At 38.9% G+C, this 23471-nt stretch overlaps 1 protein-coding gene across 1 annotated transcript in view; it reads left to right on the top strand.

The window, feature by feature from the left end:
* LOC150085656 (heparanase-like) overlaps positions 1 to 23471 on the top strand; it is a 263331-nt gene that overhangs the window by 6541 nt on the left and 233319 nt on the right. The window contains exon 2 of the mRNA XM_090374637.1: positions 15668 to 15930. Within this exon, the coding sequence (XP_090230763.1) occupies positions 15677 to 15930 (254 nt within the window). The 5' untranslated portion in view covers positions 15668 to 15676. The remainder of the gene's footprint in view (positions 1 to 15667; positions 15931 to 23471) is intronic.

Here is a 23471-nt window from a genome sequence, read left to right as displayed (position 1 = left end):
ACATCTGTCTTTCCTCAATTTGAATTTATGCCCTCTCAGGTGATTTTTCTGAGCTAGAGGAAGAATCCCATCAGCATTGAGCGTGCTTAAACCATTCAAGGCTTTATACACCTCTATCAGATCACCTTGCTGGTGCCTAGTCTCCAGATACTGTAATTTGCAAAACTTAAGCCTTTCTTCGTAAGAGCACCCCTTTGTTCCATTCACTAATCTTGTTGCCCTTCTCTGTACTCGTTCCAGCAGCTCTCCATCCTTCTTGAAATGAGGCCTCCAGACCTGTATACAGTACTCTAGGTGTGGCCTGACCATCGCCTTATACAAGGGAATAATCACCTCCTTATCCCTGCTGGAAAAATTCCTGTATATCATTGACAATACTCCATGAGCTACTCTTGCAGCCCGTCTGCACTGCTCAGAGAACTTCATATCTGCCTGCACAATCACCCCCAAGTCCCGTTCATTCTCTACCACTGTCAGTGTAGTACCACAGAGTTGATACGTTGCTCTGGGGTTGCTGTTTCCCTTGTGTAGTACTTTACATTTGTCAATGTTAAACTTCATTTGCCACCTCTCAGCCCATCTGCTCAACCTTTCCAGATCCTGTTGCAGCAGCATAGTGTTAGTAGTGTCCTTGACAACCCTGCCAACCTTTGTATCGTCTGCAAACTTGGACATTAAGCCCGATATACCATCATCAATATCATTTATAAATACAGAAAACAATAATGGACCCAACACTGAACCCTGAGGGACTCCACTAATAACATCAGTCCACGATGAGCAGTGTCCATTGATTACCACTCTCTGTCTTCTCCCCCTCAACCACCCCTTTATCCATAGCAGCAATTTGCCTCCAATGTCACACTGCTCCAATTTGTGTAGCAGTCTTCCATGTGCAACAGTATCAAAAGCCTTTCTAAGATCCAAGTATATAATATCAAAGTTATTCCCTGCATCCAGTTCTTTTGTGACTGCATCATAGTATCCAATCAATCAAGTTGGTCAGGCAAGACTTCCCCTTAACAAAACCATGCTGTGTCTGAGCTATAACTGAAGTCTTGTCTAAATGATCCTGCAGTGCTTCTTTAACCAGTGCCTCCATTAATTTTCCTGGAACAGAAGTTAAGCTCACAGGTCTATAATTACTTGTGTCAGCCTTTGATCCTCCTTTGTGAATTGGGGTCACATTTGCACATTTCCAGTCTATGGGTACCTCCCCTGAGTCCAAGGAAGCTCTCATAATTATGGCTAAGGGTTTGCTTACTTCCTTTGCTGCCTCCTTTAATATAACTGGATAGATCCCATCCACCCCGGGTGCCTTTCTTGTGTTTATCTTCAACAGTTTCTCCTCCACTTTACTCCCAGTTATTTCAAGATTCTGTTGTAGCTTACTGCTAGAGTTGAATACACCTCTGGCATTCCCCTCGCTGAATAACTCCTCATGTGTGAATGTCGATGCAAAATATTCATTTAGTTTGTTCCTAAACTATTCATTTAGTTTAGGGAAGGGAATGGCAGAAGTTTATCAAACTCTGAGGAGCTAAATGACTATGATAACTCAGGAAATTGAAGAAGAAATTATTGAGGATGGGCATAAAAAAGGCACCTGGAGCAGATGGAATCTATCCAATTTTATTAAGGTAGGCAGAAAAGGTGGTACATAAACCCTTAGACATAATTACCAGGTCCCTATGGACTGGAAAAGTTTGAATATATCCCCAATTCATAAAGGGGGATCAAAAGGCAACATGAGTAATTATAGACCTGTTAGCTTAGCATCTGTTCCAGGGAAAATAATGGACTCACTAGTTAAAGAAGTAATGCATGACCAAATGGACAGGCATGCAATTATATGGCAGTCACAGCATAGATTTGTTAAGGGGCGTGTTGCCGAACTAATCTGATAGGTTGCTATGATGCAATGCCCAAGAAACTGGATGCAAAAAATAAATTTGATATCATACTTGGATTTCAGGAAGGCTTTTGATACTGATGCACATAAAAACAAACTGGAGCACTGTGGCATTAAGGGCAAATCACTGCTATGGATAAAGGGATGATTAATTGGAAAAAGACAAGAGAGTGGTTATCAATGGGCAATGCTCTTCATGGACTAATGTTATCAGTGGAGTTCCCTAGGGTTCAGCGCTGGTCCATTATTGTTTTCAATATTTATCAGTGATATTGATGAAGGTATATCAAGCTTAATGTCTAAGTTTGCAGATGATGCTGCAGAGGTTGGCAGGATTGTTAACGACAATCATCAGGGTGAGCTACTGCAGATCTTGGAAAATTGGGACAATGGACTGAGAAATGGCAGTTGAAGTTTATCATTGATAAATGCAAAGTACTACAAGATAGTGGAAAATGAAGAAGACCTGGGAGTAATTGTGCAGTTGGATATGAAGTGCTCTGAGCGCTGAAGATGGGCTGCCAGGACAGCTCATGGGGTTTGTCACTGATATGCAGGAATTTTGCTAGCAGGAATATGGAGGTGATTAATCCCATTATACAGGGTGTCTCAAAAATACATGGCATAACTTCAGGAATGAGTTCCTCATATGTAGACAATAAAAAATATTTTATATCAACATAGTTCCAGAAATGCTTGGTTCCCGAGTTATTAACTGGAATGTCTTATCTCCCGCAAGTGATTTCCTTCATCACAAGGTACTGACAGAATCTGGTGGTTTTCCATTCTGACCATGTACTCAAATCAGGAGCAAGCGGATATGCACTTCATGTACGGTTTGGCAGATGGCAATGCTCTGGAGGCTCATCGCTTGTATCACAAAAGGTTCCCAGAACAAAGATGGTCCATATAGGAAAATATTTGAAGGTATCCGTTGCCGCCTTGGTGAACATGTTACCTTTACACCTCAGGGCTGCTGACAGAGAATGACCAAGATCTACAACTCCTGAAGTAGAGGAGGAGATTTTGGATGTTGTGCATGCCACTCCTGGAATCAGCACACGCAGAATAGCAGTGCAACTGGCTGTTCAACGTTCAACTATTTTGAGAGCGTTGCGAGAACACCAACTGTATCCTTACCATCTGCAACGGGTACAGGCCTTGTCACCAGCAGATTACCCTGCGCGAGTAATGTTCTGCCAGTGGTTCTTGCAGCAGTGTGGTACAACTCCTCACTTTCCTGCTTTAGTAATATTCACAGATGAAGTATAGTTTACATGAGATGGAATTCAAAACTTTCATAATCAGCATGTATGGGCTGAGGAAAACCCACATGCAATTCTTCCATCACATCGCCAACAGCTGTTCAGCCTCAACATCTGGGCAGGTGTTTTTGGTGATAAGTTATTTGAGCCCCATGTACTTCCAAACAGGCGCCTCCGTAGCCAGGTGGGCAGGAGCAGCAGTGCGTAGCACACGCTTCTTGATTAGACCTGGGTTCAAGCCCTTGAACACCAAATACGGAGGATGTGGAAAGGTCAGGGAATGATCACCGCATATCCCCGGAGCAATATGGCCTTAGTTGCTAATGCTCCTAAAAATCAAATAACAACAACAATTTCCAAACAAACTCATAGGGCAGGTGGACAGAAACTTTCTGGAAAACAACATGCCTGATTTCTTGGATGACACGCCACTGATCATTTGCAACAAGCACACTTAATGCACGATGGTGCTCCCGCACATTTCAGCCATCTAGCCTGCAATTACCTGAATTGAAGGTTTCCTGGTCAGTGGATAGGTAGAGGTGGACCAACTGCCTGGCCTCCACACTCAGCTGATTTAAACCCACTATATTTCTTTTTGTGGGTCCTTTTAAAGTCATTGGTGTATTCGACTCCAGTAGCTGATGTGGAAACTCTCTGCAATCGAATTGTGGCAGGTTGTGAGACAATACAAAACATGCCAGGAATTTGACATAGTCTTCGTGAGTCCATGAGACGTCGATGTGAGTCCTGTATTCAGGCAGAAGGTGGACATTTTGAACAATTACTATAAGGTGATGTGAACAGTTAAGTGTCATAGACAGACCTTCAAAACTCGGAAACCAAGTATTTCCGTAACTATGTTGATATAAAATATTTTTATTGTCTACATATGAGGAACTCATTCCTGAAGTTATGCCGTATATTTTTTAGATATCCTGTATATTTCAGTGGTCAGCCTTTTTGGGTGTCATATTTACAGTCATGCAAAACTCAGGTAAAAAAAAATAAAAGAAAAGTAACTGTATTTCAATATTTTTTTTTGAGATAAAAATAAAGAGAAATTTTAGGATAAAAAATAAAAATAAGTAAAGCATGGTAGTGTACATAAGTATTTACATAAGTACATTTATTTAAAGACTACATGCACAGGGCATAATTCCATATGGGTATAAATTATGGTATAGATACACCATAGTTAACTCATAAAATTGAACTGTGTATGTAGTGTAAAGGCATCGTTTTAATTATATCTCATATTGTGGCCACTTTTACAATGAAATACCAGGTATTGCACTACTTCGAATAAGTAATGCTTCTCTAATAGAGAAGTCTACTGTTCCTAATTCTCAGAGGTACCACCACCCAGACAGTACCGTTTCAAGGCTTGTTGGCCTATCATTGGTGGGTGGGCTGGTAATGCAAACACGCTATCACAGTTGTGAAGTTAATTCCACAATATGAGAGATGCCAAATGGTGAACAGAATGATACTGTATTTAAAGACTAAATGCACAAGGCATAATTTCGTATGGGTTTAAATTAACTATATACTATCAGTGTAGATACACCATAGTTAACCCTTAAAATTAAACTACATATGTAGTGTAAAGGCATCGTTTTAATTATATCTCATGTTGTGGCTACCTTAGCATTAGCATTAGTAGAGGCATTTGATGCAAGAAAGCAAGCTTATGCAGCATCAGCCAAAAAAAAAATAAAGTAAAATAAATAAATAAAAAATAACCACTTCCACTTCAGCCCTCTGTTCGTTCGAAATACCTGTCCAGCTGAGCCTTAAACTTATTTAGGCTATCAACTTCCACGACAAGGGATGGAAGTCTGTTCCGCCTACCAACCACCCGCTGGCTAAAGGCAAATTTCCGCACATCTCTCCTACATCTGTCTTTCCTCAATTTGAACTTATGCCCTCTCAGGTGTTTATTCTGAGCAAGAGGAAGAATCCCATCAGCATTGAGCATGCTCAAACCATTCAAGGCTTTGTACACCTCTATCAGATCACCTCGCCTAGTCTCCAGACACTGTAATTCGCAAAACTTAAGCCTTTCTTCGTAAGAGCACCCCTTTGTTCCATTCACTAATCTTGTTGCTCTTCTCTATACTTGTTCCAACAGCTCTACATCCTTCTTGAAATGAAGCCTCCAGGCCTGTATACAGTACTCTAGGTGTGGCCTGACCATTGCCTTATACAAGGGAATAATAACCTCCTTATCCCTGCTAGAAAAGTTCCTATATATCATTGACAATACACCATGAGCTACTCTTGCAGCCCGTCTGCACTACTCAGAGAACTTCATATCTGCCTGCACAACCACCCCCAGGTCCCTTTCATTCTCTACCACTGTCAGTGTAGTACCACAGAGTTGATACGTTGCTCTGGGGTTGCTGTTTCCCATATGTAGTACTTTACATTTGTCAATGTTAAACTTCATTTGCCACCTCTCAGCCCATCTGCTCAACCTTTCCAGATCCTGTTGCAGCAGCATAGTGTCAGTAGTGTCCTTGACAACCCTGCCAACCTTCGTATCGTCTGCAGACTTGGACATTAAGCTTGATATACCATCATCAATATCATTTATAAATACAGAGAACAATAAAGGACCCAATACTGAACCCTGAGGGACTCCACTAATAACATTAGTCCACGATGAGCAGTGTCCATTGATTACCACTCTCTGTCTTCTCCCTCTCAACCACCCCTTTATCCATAGCAGCAATTTGCCTCCAATGCCACACTGCTCCAATTTGTGCAGCAGTCTTCCATGTGCAACAGTATCAAAAGCCTTTCTAAGATCCAAGTATATAATATCAAAGTTATTCCCTGCATCCAGTTCTTTTGTGACTGCATCATAGTATCCAATCAAATTGGTCAGGCAAGACTTCCCCTTAACAAAACCATGCTGTGTCCGAGCTATAACTGAAGTCTTGTCTAGATGATCCTGCAGTGCTTCTTTAACCAGTGCCTCCATTAATTTTCCGGGAACAGAAGTTAAACTCACAGGTCTATAATTATTTGTGTCAGCCTTTGATCCTCCCTTGTGAATTGGGGTCACATTTGCACATCTCCAGTCCATGGGTACCTCCCCTGAGTCCAAGGAAGCTCTCATAATTATGGCTAAGGGTTTGCTTACTTCCTTTGCTGCCTCCTTTAATATAACTGAATAGATCCCATCCACCCCAGGTGCCTTTCTTGTGTTTATCTTCAACAATTTCTCCTCCACTTTACTCTCAGTTATTACAAGATTCTCTAGCTTACTGCTAGAGTTGAATACACCTCTGGCATTCCCCTCGCTGAATAACTCCTCATGTGTGAATGTCGATGCAAAATATTCATTTAGTCTGTTAGCTACCTGAGCAGGATCATCAACAGTTAACCCATCAATATCAAGTGGACCAATCTGATTCATCCCCTTCCTTCTAGAGTTTACATAAGTAAAGAACTCTTTGCTGTTTTTCTTTGTATCCCTTGCCAAGGATTTCTCGTAATCTGCCTTCGCCTGCCTAACCTCCTTTGTAACTAGGTTACAGATCAACTTGTATCTATCATAGGCTTCTGTGTCACATGTTAATTTGTATGTATCCCATGCATTTTTCTTCTCTGCCATATGCCTCATTAGTTCATCTGACATCCATTTAGGCCTAAACCTTGAACAATATTTCTTAGTTGGTATGTAAAGCCTAGTAGCTTGCAAGATAAGTTCTTTGAATGCTTCCCATTTTGAATTTGCTGTTGGTAACATCATCAGTTGATCCCACTGTATAGAATTTAAATACTGTCTCAGTCCATCGTAGTCGCCTTTACGAAAGCCATACCCCTTCCCTTTACCCCTAATGGTAGTTACCTCTTTGAGTAACTCCCACTTCAGAACACTGTGATCACTGCCACCTAGTGGTTCATTTATCTGTAGATTCTTAATGCATGAAGAATCACTACTGATAATCAAATCAACAGTATTACTCCCTCTAGTTGCCTCCCGAACATGCTGATGTAGAAAACAATCATCCAATAAATCCACAAAAGCCTTGCTAGTGTGTGAGTGACCAGTCCCCAAATTCCAGTCAATATCTGGGAAATTAAAATCTCCCATTATAAGACTCTCTGAATTACTGGCCCACTCTATTTCTCTGTACAGTTTCTTATTATACTCATCAGAGTCATTAGGCCTATAGCACACTCCTACTCTCAATTTTGATCTCCCAATGCTTATGTCATACCAAACTGACTCGACACTGCACTGTCCAGTGATGTCGACTGGCTTCACTTCCGTGGATTTTATGTGTTTCTTAACTAATAGCATAACCCCTCCTCCCTTCCTATCCTGTCTATCCTTTCTGTAAACATTGTACTCCCCAAATTCCAGTTCTGCATTCCTTATATCTGTGTGACACCACGTCTCTGAAATCCCAACAATATCTGCCTTTGATGTTTTTTTCAGCAATAACTCAAATTCATCAAATTTATTTACTAAACTCCTAGCATTGGTGTATACGCAAGTATATATGCACCTGCTCTTCCTCTTAGCCACCCTAACACAATCCATGTGTTTACTTGTACCCCCATGATTCCCAGCAGTCTCTGTAATATCCTGCATCTTATTTTCCAGGCTGCTGCTCATTCCAATAGAAGCAGTCCAAGAATCAATTTCTCCTCTGCCAGTGGCTACTGTTAATCTATTAGTCCTTGTATCCCCCCAATCTAGCAGTTTTCCCACCCACCTAACACTGCCTCGATAGCATCAGCAAACATTCTTGCACCCTTTCTATTTAAGTGTATCCCATCCCTTTAGAAGCAGTCTCTCCTATTAAGAAGTACAGACCAGGCTGAAAAAAATTCTACCCCTTGAGCCCTGCACAATCTTTTCAGGGCCGAATTGATCGACAGGGCTGTCATCATATACTCCTTCCTATCGTGTCTGGGCAGAATTGCAGACACTTTCAAATTCAACCCTAATTCACGGCTTTTTTTCAAATTCAACCCTAATTCACACCTTCACAGCGAGATGCCAGGTATTGCACTACTTTGAATAAGTAATGCTTCTCTAATAGAGAAGACTACTGTTACAGGGAATAAGTACAAGAAGAGATGAAATTTTAGTCTGTTGTTTAACAGACAACAATGAACTAATTTCTTCTTGGAAACTTCCATTCCCATGTGGTGTCCATGAGACACCAGTGACAAGTGTCTAATCTTGCCATAGAGCTTTAATTTCACTGGCTGAATGAGAACAGCTGATATAAATAGAGGTTCATGTTTCCTCTGCCACACACCTTGCAAGGGCCGTACTTCAGTGCATAGCCGTTTGCTCTATGTGATAGCTCAGCATACAAGACAATTTGGTGTATGACATTTCCTATACAATACAATTTGGTATATGGCAGTTTGGTGTATAACACGATTTGGTATAGGACAGTTCAGTATATGTCTTTGATTAGTGATCACCAGCAATTGCCCACCTTCTCTTCCCTGGCCATGGTCAATTTGGTTTGTGACATTTCACTATGTGGCAATTTGGTGAAAGACAGTTGCTGGTTATGACAATTTGGTGAGTACAATGATTTGGTGAATTCTATGTGAAAAAAAAAAAAAAACAAAGGCAGGCTGAAAATGCAAACTTTTTAACATGGCACACTGTAAATAATTAATTTAGTGATCATGTACAGTTCATATTTTTGACAGAGCAACATGAACCACCTTTGCTTTGTAATGCACAGTTTTTAGGGAGATCCTGTAAAAAAGATACCAAGGACAGATTAAAGATTGGGAAAAAGTTATTTTCCACTTGATTTCTTTATTTCCAATTACTTTATTTTGCTTCTATAGATTGTATTTTTAGGAAATTCATATGGCTGTTAGTTGTTTCAGACTTTATTAATGGATACCATCTAGTTAATGTGTGGCTTCTGATGTTCATTTTGCAACCTGCATTAATTTTTTTATTGAAAGCAGTTAAAGTTTGTGATATGCTAGTTCAGTAGATGGGTTAAGGGCAGGAACATTGAATGGGGCAATAAGCATCCCTGGGCATTATGGAGGGGCTCGGAATTGGAGTTTGGGGGCCTGGTTCTGAGGAAAATGTCTCACTGGAGGTGTTTATTTTTGCATCAAACAACTAAGGCCTTGAGGTATCTGTATATAATGGCTGTAAATTGCATATACTGAATTGTTGATTTCCTTCCTTGCTTGAGTTTCTCAGTGGGTGGGTACTTTGCACCCCATCCATAATAATTTCTCTTGTAACGATGGGATGCACCCTGGCTTTGACACAGGAACTGTCCAAAGTATCTTAAATAGTACCAGAGCTATAAGGGGGAGCTCTGAAACCAACATATACCAGGGGCTTTGAATACTGTTGCATGGTCCTGGAATGGCAGCACAGATTGGTTTATGCACCTGTTACATTCATTGGGTATGTGCTTATATTTTCACCAGGACCATCTATAATGTAAAGTTGTTACAGTATGGACAGACAGTGTTTTCCCCTATAAGTGTCAATTGTTGGAGAGGAAGATGCTCTCTGATCATTCTGTTATAGATAAGCTATGTCCTGAATATGCCCAAGCGGTAGATATTGTTAAATGAAGGACTGATTATGGTGAGAAAACAACATATTCTTTAATACGAATAAATGCACAGAGGGCTTTGAGTGTTGCCTCGCAGTTGACCATGGTTATTATTATTATTAGCCATATGGTACACGGAAGCCTGAGACTTTACCCTGAGAGAGAGAGAGAAGTAGAAAGGAATCGCCAAGAAAGATAAAAATGATGACATCCAGCTCAGGACCCTGGTTTTGCCAAGCCCATACTCACCAGATCTAAGCCTCTATGGAGGGGAGAGAGAGAGAGAGAGAGAGAGAGAGAGAGAGAGAGAGAGAGAGAGAGAGAGAGAGAGAGAGACAGACCTAGTGTTGTTGCAGGAGCCATATACATTGAGGAATTGCATTACAGGCTATCCTAGGAGATAGCCTGTAACATGATTGAGAACTTGGAGACCCCATATGCAGTATTAGTCATCAAAGATCCGCATCTGGTTATGACTGTGATCTCCCCACTGTTTTTTGGATGGTTAATGCTTCTCTAATAGAGAAGTCTACTGTTACTAATTCTGTGTGGGTACCACCACCCAGACAGTACCGTTTCAAGGCTTGTTGTGTGTGTGCTGAGGTTTTTTGGGTCCTTGGGTCCGACATACTTTCTGTATTCCCCCTGTTCAACTATATTACCAGGCATATGGAATACTTGGAGAGGGTGGGGCATACACTAGGCCTTACCAACATAGTGGTGGGTATGGTTACAACTGCTGGATGACTCTGGGGAAGTTTGGGTTCTGATGAAAGAGGTCATGACTTCAAGGTGTTTCTTTCCTCTTTGGAGATGTCTTTGATTAGTGATCCCCAGCAACTGCCCACCTTCTCTTCCCTGGCCAGAGAGTCTTTTATTAATGTTACGACTTGTACTGGTTCAATGTACGATTGATCAAGAACTGGATAGTGCATGATGGTGTGAGAACCAATGACTGTAGGGTCATCACTTTTGATATTAAAGGTGATGTTCCATCTGCAATATGGAGGGAGACCAGATGGTTCTCCCTTAAGAATGTGAAATGGAGCATTTTATCACGCTTGTGTGGGCTTCTCTAGTTCAGTGTCAGGGATGGCAGGAGATGTCTACCAACAAAAAAAGCAGAGTTCCTTGACACTTGTTTGAGAAATGCATACGAACAATGTTTTAGGAGAAAACTTCATCCAAAAGATCAGTTAGATCAGTGCCTTGGTGGACTGAGGGAGTTGAGTGACCTCCAGAGAAATGTTCAAGCTGCACTTAGGCATTAGTATTAGCATTAGTAGAGGCATTTGATGCAAGAAAGCAAGCTTATGCATGGAAGTCTGTTCCACCAACCAACCACCCACTGGCTAAAGGCAAATTTCCGCACATCTATCCTACATCTGTCTTTCCTCAATTTGAATTTATGCCCTCTCAGGTGATTATTCTGAGCAAGAGGAAGAATCCCATCAGCATTGAGCATGCTCAAACCATTCAAGGCTTTATACACCTCTATCAGATCACCTCGCTGGTGCCTAGTCTCCAGACACTGTAATTTGCAAAACTTAAGCCTTTCTTCGTAAGGGCACCCCTTTGTTCCATTCACTAATTTTGTTGCCCTTCTCTGTACTCGTTCCAGCAGCTCTACATCCTTCTTGAAATGAGGCCTCCAGACCTGTATACAGTACTCTAGGTGTGGCCTGACCATTGCCTTATACAAGGGAATAATCACCTCCTTATCCCTGCTAGAAAAATTCCTATATATCCATGGGCTGCAAGAGTAGCTCATGGACAATACACCATGAGCTACTTGCACTGCTCAGAGAACTTCATATCTGCCTGCACAACCACCCCCAGGTCCCTTTCATTCTCTACCACTGTCAGTGTAGTACCACAGAGTTGATACGTTGCTCTGGGGTTGCTGTTTCCCATGTGTAGTACTTTACATTTGTCAATGTTAAACTTCATTTGCCACCTCTCAGCCCATCTGCTCAACCTTTCCAGATCCTGTTGCAGCAGCATAGTGTCAGTAGTGTCCTTGACAACCCTGCCTACCTTTGTATCAGAAGGGATTACCAGAAGGGATGTTGAAAATTTTCATCTGAGTGGACAAGTGAACTAAAATCGATTTACTAACACCTATAGAGGATTACTCTGGTGCTATTTACTGTAGCTAAGAGGACTTCTTGGCAACTTTTTTCAGTCTAGAGGGGTCAGCTGACCCTCTATTATCTGTTTATAGACTGATCACAGATAAAAATATCTAAATGAGGTGATGCCCTCAATTACTGGTGCTGATGTAGACTCTCTGGTTACTCGGTGATGTAACTAGGATACTGGACAAGCTGTTTATTGTTAAAAGCCCAGATGATGATTAGACTGCCAGTTGGCAATTGTTAATGACAACCTGAAGTATGTTAATGAAAGGAGCAAGTCTTCTTTTGATCCAGAGGAGCTGGATGCTGCTTTCCACTAGACTAGAGATAAAAAGGCTCCTAAGGGAGACTTTCTGGAGGTTCTGAAAAAAGTCCATGATGCATGTCCTGGCTTATTTCTTGACCTATTTATTTAACACCTGTTTACAGGAAGGAGTTTTCCCTCCTGTATAAAAGTGGTGTTGAGGCTTAACCTCAAGAGTTTGGAGAAGCCTATGAATGAGTCTTGTTTGTATTGTCCAACTGCCCTCCTGCCCATTTTGGGAAAGGTATTGGAGAGGCTTGGGTGCCTGATGTTTTATTATGGTGCTCAGGACCTGTCCTCTCCTAGACAGTTGAGGTTTAAAAAGGGCTCCTCGGTAGAGGACTCCATTACTGATTTAGTGACCACTGTAAATGAACATCCTGGTTGATATGTCCTGGGCTTGTTCATGGACTTTTGAGGGGTGTTTGGGGACAGTGTCCTCCACAGTTTTGGATGTCCCTCTGCCCCAGTAATCTCTACCATGTGGTTTTTAAGCTCTTTCCTGTGGTAACCTAATGGCACTATAGAAGGACATTAGGGTGGTAACTGTTTGGTCTTTGAGGGATTTGATCTTGTGGTTGTGGAAATAACTCTGAAGATGATGTCACTAAAATAGTCACTTGTCCAAAGATTACTTAACTGGGGTTTTCAGTGGATAAACCATCTAAAATGTCTTCCAAGATGATAGTCTTTGATGTGGACAAAGATGTGTCCTGATTCTGGGAGCAGAATCTAATGGACTCCAGAAACTGAAAACCAGTTTTAGACTTCTGTGACTGTGTTAACTAAGAATAGGGTACAAGATAAGCCTGGTTATAATTTTGTAATTCGGTTCAATTAGGTGCATATATTGGATCTTGCATAAGGTTAGGTACTTTCTGGCTCCTACCCAGTATTATTTATGTATGGCTTCTGGTCATGTGGTCAAGCACTGCAGAAGCAATGTCTTCTGCTGTGGACATTTTTTTTTTTTTTTTTTTTATGAAAACCACAAACACGAAAGGTATCAAAACCTATAGTACTTAGTACCGTGCATGGGTTGAAGGAGAAGTATGAGGGAAGGGGGATGCCAGAAACTTTGCTCTAGAGACTAAACATGGATTTCACCACTTCAAGCCTCCAATAAGCAAAGTGGTGGTATTTCACCGGTTGATGAAAGTGATCTACCCTGCAATTGATAACATCACCCATTTAGAGCATGTACTAAGTGAGAAGATCCTCCATAATGTGCTGACTGCTGGAGAAGAAGGATTTCTTCCAATCACACTGCTGTTGACAAGAACTGTCCAGAATATTACAGAGCACTGGACTTAAATAAACATAGGATGAACTATGAGTTATGTTCAGTGGAAGGGGTGATGCTGTCACAGTTGGAGTGGGATTTCCTGGAATAATATACATATATAGGTATGATCGACTATCTACTGTACTTAACGTCTTCCTTTGTGGGATCATAGAGGGCATCACTCTGAGGTATGGAGCAACTGTTGGTGTTGTATATTTTGCTGCTTTACCAGGTTTCCCTGCCTGTGAGAATCTCTGGTTGAGACAAATTTTTATGTTTGTGTATGTGAATGAAACAACAGTGATAGATGATAGTCTCTATTGCAAGTACATAAACTTTTGACTTTGATTGTATAGTGAGCTCTTGATTAGAAGCTCCCATGTATATTAATACTCGTTGGCTTTGCTGTAATCTTATGTTTGTGTCTGTGAATGTAATCACAGTGATGGATGATTGTCTCCATATGGCACTTTGATTTTATTGAATTGTGAGCTCATGGTTGTGAAGCTCCAATATATGTAAACACTGATCTAGTTATGTTGTAAATTTTATGACTGTGTTATTTTTATTTTGAGTTCCTCAGATGGAGTGAGCGCTTCTTGAGTTTGTTAAATGTTCAGAGCATTTGATAGTAGAGACCTACCTCCTTGATGGCCTGTCCCTGCCAGGAGACCAAATGATCACTCTGTTGAAATTGATGCAATCTGTTTCTGTTATTTATATTTAATTTTTGAGTGACCCAAGTGGGGGGTCTGTATATTATTTGTTTGTATAACTAAACAACTAGATGTTGACAACTATATACAAATGAGAACTAGTCACATATAAGCAATGTCCCCTAGGGAATGACTTGAATGCTGATTTGTTCAAATGTAAATGTTCTAAGTGATCAAAATTTTTCCAAGTTTCCCTGTCATTTTACTTTCATTGGTTTTCTTAATTTGTGGTCTGTATGTGATACATTGATTTGTCATACTCACCAAACTGCCGTGGACACTATTGTCTCTCTCCGAATTGTTGTATACATTGAATTGTCATTAAACCTAAATGTCATATGACAAATATTACACCTAATTGACATGATCCCATTTGAATCATGTGGAAAAAGCAAGGCCATTGTGTCTGCCCTATATGTCAAACCTTATACCATCAGTTTCCACCTATTTAGAACTCTGCAATATTTTAATAGAAAAGAATTTGAAAGTTGAGGCTGTCACAGGTCCCCTGTCTGCATTCTCTAGGGCGCCTCCGTAGCCAGGTGGGAAGGAGCAGCAGGGCATAGCACATGCTTCTTGATTAGACCGGGGTTCGAGCCCGTTACCACCAAATATGGAGGATGCGGAAAGGTCAGGGAATGACCACCGCATATCCCAGAGCAATATGGCCTTAGTTGCTAATGCTCCTAAAAAAAACCAAATAACAATAACAGCATTCTCTAGTTCAAAACTAAAGAATTTTATAAACATGGTATTGAAATGCTTAGGAAAAGCATTCAAATACCACGTTTATAAAAGTATTTTTCAAAATATATATGTGAATATATGTGATGACCATTTCAAGTTTATTAAAATGTGATTCAGTGCAGTTGTGAAAAAAATTATAAAACTATATTATTTACTGGCTGACATCACATGTTATTTTCAAATAACGTGTTTGAGAGCACATCCCATTAAACAGTGGGATGCCATCAAAATTTTACATGCCCATCAACCAAGCATAATAAAAAAAAACATTCAAGCTTTAAAAATGGTATACTGAACTTTTTTGTATGCTCATTGTTTTGTCAGTGAAGTCCACACAATGTTTGATCATACCCAAAAATGGAGAGGAACAATCCTGTGGGGCAAAAAGTTTGAGTGCTGTTCAAATGAAAGCAGCACTTTTCATTTTGCTAAATGTTTTTCCAACAAAAGCTGCTGAGATGCATACAAAAATAGTGGATCCTCTATTGGAATGGAATATACAGGAACAGAAAAATACATTAAAAAGTAATGTATATTTGACTTCCTTCATAATTTTCTCTCATAATAAAAATTAGTGATCATATATTTCTTATTTGTTGTTTTTGAAGAAAAATCAGCAAAAAAGTTTTTTTTTTTTTATTTGAATAATTTTAAATTATTTTTATTTTAAAACTTTTTTTTTTTAAATAAAATAATAAAACACTTGTTTCTTTTTCCAGGTGAAAAAAATGTTTTCATCTTGCTGCTTTTCTGTTTGTAGCATTCTATTAATGCTTTTCCTTGGTAATTGCGTACAAGTAACTGCAAATTGTTTGGCAGGCAAAAAAGGTAACAGTAATTCAAATTGTTCTGAGATATTAAATATAATTGTTGATATAGAGACAGGCAGATATTTACACGAGGTTGATGAATGCTTCCTTAGCATTGGAATTGATACAAATATTCTTCATAGCAAGAAGAAGTGGAAGAGATTCCCCATAAAGTAAGTTTATTGAAATATCTGTTTTTTTACCGGTTTCTTTTAATTATATTGGAAATATTGCATAATATTTGAATATGTCACTATACTTTAAGTATTTGATTGCATTTAAAAAAAATTCAAAGACAGTTAACGTAGTGTGTATGTGCATGTTACTTTAAAGGGGCTAGAATTATGGCTATACTTGCTACCTCAGCATCATTATGAACTTGAAAGAATTACTCATTAAGTTCAAAATGAACCTTGTCCTCGAGAGTTAAAAAAAAATAAAATGAGGGTGAGTAAAATATTTTATGTTCTTGTCAGCATTTGCTATTCTGTCCTTGTAAGTAGCACTAAAGAAATAATTTATATAGATGTGCAGTGCACATTTGTGTATATACATTTTTATCTAATATATATAACTTCGTCTTATGTATATATAAGATGAAGTTCTGCATATTTTTTACTTTGCCTTTTACTTGCCTTTGAAGCATGTCCACCTTAGAAAAGAAAGTCACAATAGGAATGCCCCTTCTAATACCAAAAGTTAAGAAACAAAGTCTAGTTCATTTTTACAAAATCCATACCATTCTGCACACCCATCTATTAGCATTAGTAGAGGCATACGATGCAAGAAAGCAAGCTTATGCAGCATCAGCCAAAAAACCCTCCCATTTCATCCCTCCTTTCGTTCCAAATGCCTGTCCAGTTCCCTTAAATTTATTTAAGCTATCAACTTCCACAACAACAGATGGAAGTCTGTTCCAGCAATCAACTACCCACTGGCTAAAGGCAAAATTCCGCACATCTATTCTATAACTGTCTTTCCTCAATTTGAATCTATGCCCCTTCAGGATCTTAATCTCAGCAAGTGGAAGTATCTTGTCAGCATTGAGCCTGCTCAACCCATTCAAGGCCTTATACACCTCGATCAGTCACCTCGCAGGTGCCTACTCTCCAGGCGCTGCAATTTGCAGAACTTAAGCCTTTCTTGGTAAGTGCGTCCCTTTGTTCCCCTCACCAGTCTTGTTGCCCTTCTTTGTACATGTTCAAGCAAATGAGCCCTCTAGACCTGTACACAGTACTCTAGGTGTGGCCTGACCATTACGTTGTATAACGGGATTATCACCTCCCTGTCCCTGCTAGCAAAATTCCTATATATCATTGACAAGACTCCATGACCTGCCCTGGCAGCCTGTTTGCATTGCTCAGCGAACTTCATATTTGGCTGCACAATTACCCCCCCAGGTCTTTTTCACTTTCCACTTCCCTGAGTGTAGTACCACCCAGTTGGTACATTTCTCTTCGGTTATTGCTACATATATGCAGTACTTTGCATTTGTCAATGTTAAACTCCAGTTGCCACTTCTTAGCCCATTTTCCCAACTTATCTAGATCCAGTTGGAGTAGCATACTGTCATTACTGTCTTTAACAACCCTGCCAACCTTTGTATCATTTGCAAACTTGGACATTAAACCTGATATACCTTCATCAATATCATTGATAAATATACAAAACAACAATGGGCCCAACACCAAATCCTGGAGAACTCCACTAATAACATTTGTCCACGAAGAGCAGTGTCTATCGATTACCACTCTCTGTTGTCTCCCACTCAACCATCCCTTTATCCATTGTAGCAGCTTACCCTTGATGCCATACCTCACCAATTTGTACAGCAGTCTTCCATGTGCAACAATATCACAAGCTTTCCTGAAATTCAAGTATATGATATCAAAATTATTTTTGGCATTCAGTTCCTTTGTGACCACATCATAGTAAGCAATCAAATTGGTCAGACAAGACCTCCCTTTGACAAACCCATGCTGTGTCTTAACTATTACTGCAGTCTTGTCTAGCTGATCCTGCAATGCTTCTTTAACCAGTGATTCCATTATTTTCCCCGGAACACAAGTTAAACTAACAGGTCTGTTAGTTTAAGTAACTAGTTTAACAAGTTAAACTAGTTACTTGTGTCACCTTTTGAACCTCCTTTGTGAATTGGTGATACATTTGCACACTTCCAGTCCATGGGGACCTCCCGTGAGTTCAAGGAAGCTCTCATAATTATGGCTAAGGGTTTGCTAATGTCCTTTGCTGGCTCCTTTAATATAACTGGATAGATCCTCTCCACCCCATGTGCCTTCCTTATGTTTAACTTCAACAATTTCTCCTCCACTTTGCTCTCAGTTATTACAAAATCACTTAGCTCCCTGTTAGCATTTGATAAACTTCTGGCACTTCCCCCCTCATTGAATAACTCCTTATGTGTGAATGTAGATGCAAAATACTCATTCAGTTTATCAGCTACCTGAGCATGATCGTGAATAGTCAACCCATCTATGTTAAGTGGTCCAATATGATTCATTCCTTTCCTTCTAGAGTTTACACAAGTAAAGAACTCTTTGCATCCTTTGCCAAAGATTTCTCATAATATGCCTTCGCCTGCCTAACCTTCTTTGTGACTTGATTACAGACTAGTTTATACCTGCCATAGGCTTCTCTATCGCCTGATACTTTATCTGCATCCCATACATTCTTCTTCTGTGTCACTAGCCTCATTAATTCATCTGACATCCATTTAGGACTAAACCTTGAACAGTATTTCTTAGTTGGAATGAAAAGCTTAGTAGCTTCCAAAATTAAGTCCCTGAAGGCTTCCCATTTAGAATTCACTGTTGGTAACATCATCAGTTGATCCCACTCTACAGAATTTAAAAATTGTTTGAGACCTCTGTAGTCACCTTCACAAAAAACCCTTCCCTTTAGCCTTGATGGTAGTTACATCTTTAAATAATTCCCACATCAATACATTGTGATCACTGTCACCCAGTGGTTCTTTTATCTGCAGATTCTTAATGCATGAAGAATCACTACTGATAATCTGATCAAGAGTATTACTCCCTCTAGTTGCCTCTCGAACATGTCGCTGTAGAAAACAGTCATCCAGTAAATCAACAAAAGTTTTCCTGGGGTGTGAGTGACCAACCCACAAGTTCCAGTCAATACCTGGAAAGTTAAAATCTCCCATTATAAGACATTTTTATTTACTGGCCCACTCTATTTCTCTGCACAATTGCTCATTAATCTCATCAGATTCATTAGGCCAATAACACACACCTACTCTCATTTTTCATTCCCATTGCTTATTTCACACCAAACAGACTCAAAACTGCATTGTCCACCAACATCAATTGGATGCACTTCCTTAGATTTTATGTGTTTCTTATCTAACAGCATAACTCCTCCTCCCTTCCTATCCTGTCTATCCTTCCTATACACATTGTACTCCCCAAATTCCAACTTTGCACTGCCTATATCTGTGTGACACCACATCTCTGATATCCCAACAGTATTTGCCTTTGATGTCTTCACTAGCACTTCAAGCTCATCAAATTTATTAACTATACTCCTAGCATTGGTATACATGCACCTGTTCCTGCTCCTAGCCACCCTAACACGGCCCAAGTATTTACTTGTTCCACTATGACTCTCAGCAGTCCCAGAAATCTCCATTACCTTTCTTTCCAGTATGCTGCCCATTCTAATAGAAGCAGTGCAAGAATCACTTTTGCCTCTGCCCACGGCCACTGTTAACCTTTTAGTCTGTTTATCCCCACATGCTAGCAGTTTTCTGACCCACCTAACACTGCCTCAATAGCATCAGCAAATATTCTTGCACCCTTTCTATTTAAGTGTATTCCATCCCTGTAGAAGCAGTCTCTCCTGTCAACTAGCACAGACCACGGTGAAAAAAATTCTACCCCGTGAACCTTGTACAATCTCTCCAGAGCCAAATTGATTGACAATTTCATCATATACTCCCTCCTATCATGTCTGGGCAGAATTGCAGACACTTTCACATTCAACCCTAACTTGCAACTTTTTTTCAACATTGACCTGTACTTGTTGAGTTAATCTGCAGATCATATTAGCTGTAAATCTGTAAATCGTATTAGCCCAAGCTTATTACACTTTAGCAGATGGGGTGGAAAGTTTGTTTTTAAAATGGATTGAGGGGGGGGGGGTATTTTTTGTCTTATTTTTATATATTAAAAAAAACTCATATATGATAATTGAAAGAAAATTTCCATTTTTAAATTTTAATCATTAATAAAAATGAAATTTTTTCAAACAGTCATAAGAATAACGTAGCATATATACTAAAGAAGAATTGTGTGTTTTGATCAATTTTGATTAACTTATTTAATAATTATAAACTGCCATGCATTTTAGGTCCTATTTTGTCCTCTAATGTAAAATATCACTCCTCTGATTTATGATGTCAAACATGTAGCTTGTAGTTTAGCCAACTTTAGTACACCATGGTTGGTTAATCTGCAGCCTATCTCATGACTTAATGACAGCCATGTTGACAAAACTGTTATGTGAAAAAACTTATTCTTCTGAATCAGTGACAATCTTGATGTTGTTGGCTGTGTGCTTCTTATCTTAGCAACCACTCTGGCTAATCTTAGAATTTGTGTAGTGTTTTTTCTTGGACCATTATAAAAGGATAAAATCAAGGTTGTTCTGCCCACCACTTTGTTGTATAACGATGAGAGGAGTTATTATTGGTATTTGTTTGACCTTGTCAGTTAGGTTTTGTACATACATTGCACTGAATGGTGCTAATTAGGGGAGTGGAATAATGAGTGTCCGTTTTCTTATTGCAGCCATTTCCATGCATTGGACTGAATGAACCATGCCTCTGAAAATGTATGATGGATAGGATAATATTGGTGGTGTATGATGGATAGGATAGGGGACTTTTTTATGTTAACCAGGTGAGTTCTTGTAATAAGAAATATAGGAACAGATAACCCTGCAACCAGGTTGTCTGTATTGACATTGTCAGAATACCCATTATGCCTTGGACTCAGTTTTCTTGATTTCTTATTGCAGAAAAAAAAAAAAAAAATACACGAGTAGAGTCCTTTACAGAACTGCAAAGACAAAAATTCAGAGTTGGAAGATGGAAATAGGCAAATTCAAAATTTAAGAAACTATGTCCTGTTAAAAGAAAGCTAGAAAACGTGCTGGGAAAAAACTATTTACAAGTGTTTTTATTAAGAAGTGAAACTTCTGGAATAAATAATTTTGTAATTAAACCCTTTTGGGAATCATACTAGCAAAGTTGCCAATGATCATGAAGAATTTTTAAAATTCATTGTTTTTCTTGTTTAGGACTGGAGGACAAGTCAATTTTAATTCCTTTATGGATGGAGAATTTGTAAAACGAATTTGTTTGGCAATTGCAGAAGTATGTCCTGAGAAAGTAAAGAATTTTGTGTCTGTAAGTTTATCTTCATCAACTGTAATGAGAAGAATTGAAGATTTAGAAGCCGATGTTCAAAATAAACTTGTAGAAAAAGTTCGTGATTCACATATTTTTTAATAGCAATTGATGAGAGTGAAGATGCAAGCCATACAGTTCAATTACTAATTTATATCCGACCTGTAAATCAGAATTTTGCAGTAACTACGCTACTCTTTGGATCAAATGCCTCTGGCGATTATAATTTAAAATTGTTATTAGTTTACCATTCAGAAAATCTGAGGGTGTTAAAAGGTAACATAAAAACAAATTTACCTGTAATATGGAAAGCAAATAGAAAAGCGTGGGTTACCAAGGAGTTATTTACTGATTGGTTTGTTAACCACTTTTGTCCTGAAGTAAAACGGTATTGTCAAAAAAACAGCTTTGAAGAAAAAGCTCTTTTGTTGTTAGACAATGCTCTGGGACACCCTACTGATCTTAACACGTTGGACACATGCATTCCTGTCAAAGTTTGTGTTTCTTCCAGCAAACACAACTTCCTCTGATTCAATCATTGGATCAGGGAGTAATAGCATCATTTAAAGCTTTTTATCTGCGTTGAACTAGAGGATAAAGAGGAAATGACGGTTAAAACTTTTTGGAAAAGCTACACCATTAAAAACGCAATTGAAAACATTGATAGTTCTTGGAAAGAAGTCACTAAGAAATGCTTAAATGGAGTTTGGCCCAAAATATGAAGTTGTACTAGAAGAAGAAAATAACATCAAAGAAATTAGAAATGAAGTTATCCAGATGGCTCAATCAATAGGTTTTGAAAATGTCGATGAAGAGGATGTTAGAAATTTATTGAATGCAGAAGATGATGGTTTTTCAGTGGAAGATTTAGAAAACCTTATTAGCAACGAAGACAAAGAAAATGAAGACGAAGTTAAAGAAGTTCCTGCCAAAAAAGTGATAACAACCAAAGATTTAAAAAAGTGCTTAAATGACATTGAAAACGTATTAAATTTTTTTAGTGAAAATGATTCTCATTTAGGAAGAAGTGTTTTTGTTAAGCGATTAGTGTTAAATGCAATAACTCCGTATAAGCAATTGTTAAATGAAAGAGAAAGAAAGCATAAACAATCAACTTTAGACTCATATTTTAAAATGTGATTTCACTTTGTATGTAAGTTGACTGTTTATTTAATAAAACTTTTCTTTGTTCGAAAAAAAGCTTTTCATTTTCTTAGGAACGTATCCCTATTCTGGCCATAGTATTTTTACCTCTGAAAACGAAGTTTCGATTAACAAAGTAATTTCGTGGAACACACCTATTCGTTAATCGAGGTATGACTGTACATTTAAAATAGTTTCTGTTGAATGAAGAAAATTTCCATGTAACAAATGGATTAGGAGAGACAACTTTATATGCATTGTTCTCACCTCTGACCTTTAGGTAATTAGAAAGTGAGAATTAAGGGTGAAAGGGATTACCATTTCAGAATGTTAGTCGTGTCTGTAAAACCTGTGCAGTCACATATCGAGAAGTCACACTAGTCAATATGCTTTCTATAGCCAGTCAGAAGATTCTCGACATGGATTATAGCCTCTGGTCAACCTGTGTTGTGGTTCCCCTTTACTCCGACAAACGGGCATATGTTTTTCGGAGAAGTGAGTGATCCATGCCTTCCAGTAAATTTCTCCTGTCCATGTTTACATGCTCACAGTAGCTGAATATCCATGTGATTCCGACATTTTGCACTGTATTTAAAGAACTAGTGAGAGTAACAATGTAGAGGGGGGAATTGAGGTAATTAAGATATTATATAAACTTTACGAAGATGAAACGTTGGCAGATTTCGAAACTTTGTCGAGCCTTTCACTGTGTAGAAAATGTTCTAAAATATAATGGCATACAGGCAATAATTAAAAAAAAAAACTATATCACCATTCTCCAAAAAACTAGCACAGATTAAGGACAATTGTTAAAGAACTTGATGTGGAAACTTTAAAGATTGGTTTTGTGTTCGGCTCATAATGAGCAGTTTGTAGCTCGGGGGCAGCAATTGTGGGTTGGAGGAATTATCCTGCTTTGTGCAAACATTTTGAATCAGAAGTTAAATATTCCAGATTATTGAATCGATTTTTAAATTTGGAATTTCTTAACCATTTAGCACTAATGATCGACATCATGCAGGACCTCTTACCTTTCAGAAGTTTTACAGAATCACAGTGGTAAAAGCATATAAATTAATTATTCAAACTATCAGTGCTATTGCTAATTGGAAAAATTCTGAA

Source organism: Mastigoproctus giganteus, chromosome 5 (assembly GCF_048544385.1).
Source record: "Mastigoproctus giganteus isolate SK-2022 chromosome 5, ASM4854438v1, whole genome shotgun sequence".
In the NCBI taxonomy this organism is placed as follows: domain Eukaryota; kingdom Metazoa; phylum Arthropoda; class Arachnida; order Uropygi; family Thelyphonidae; genus Mastigoproctus; species Mastigoproctus giganteus.
The sequence above is the reverse complement of the archived record's forward strand: the minus strand, read 5'-3'. Positions and strand labels throughout refer to the sequence as shown.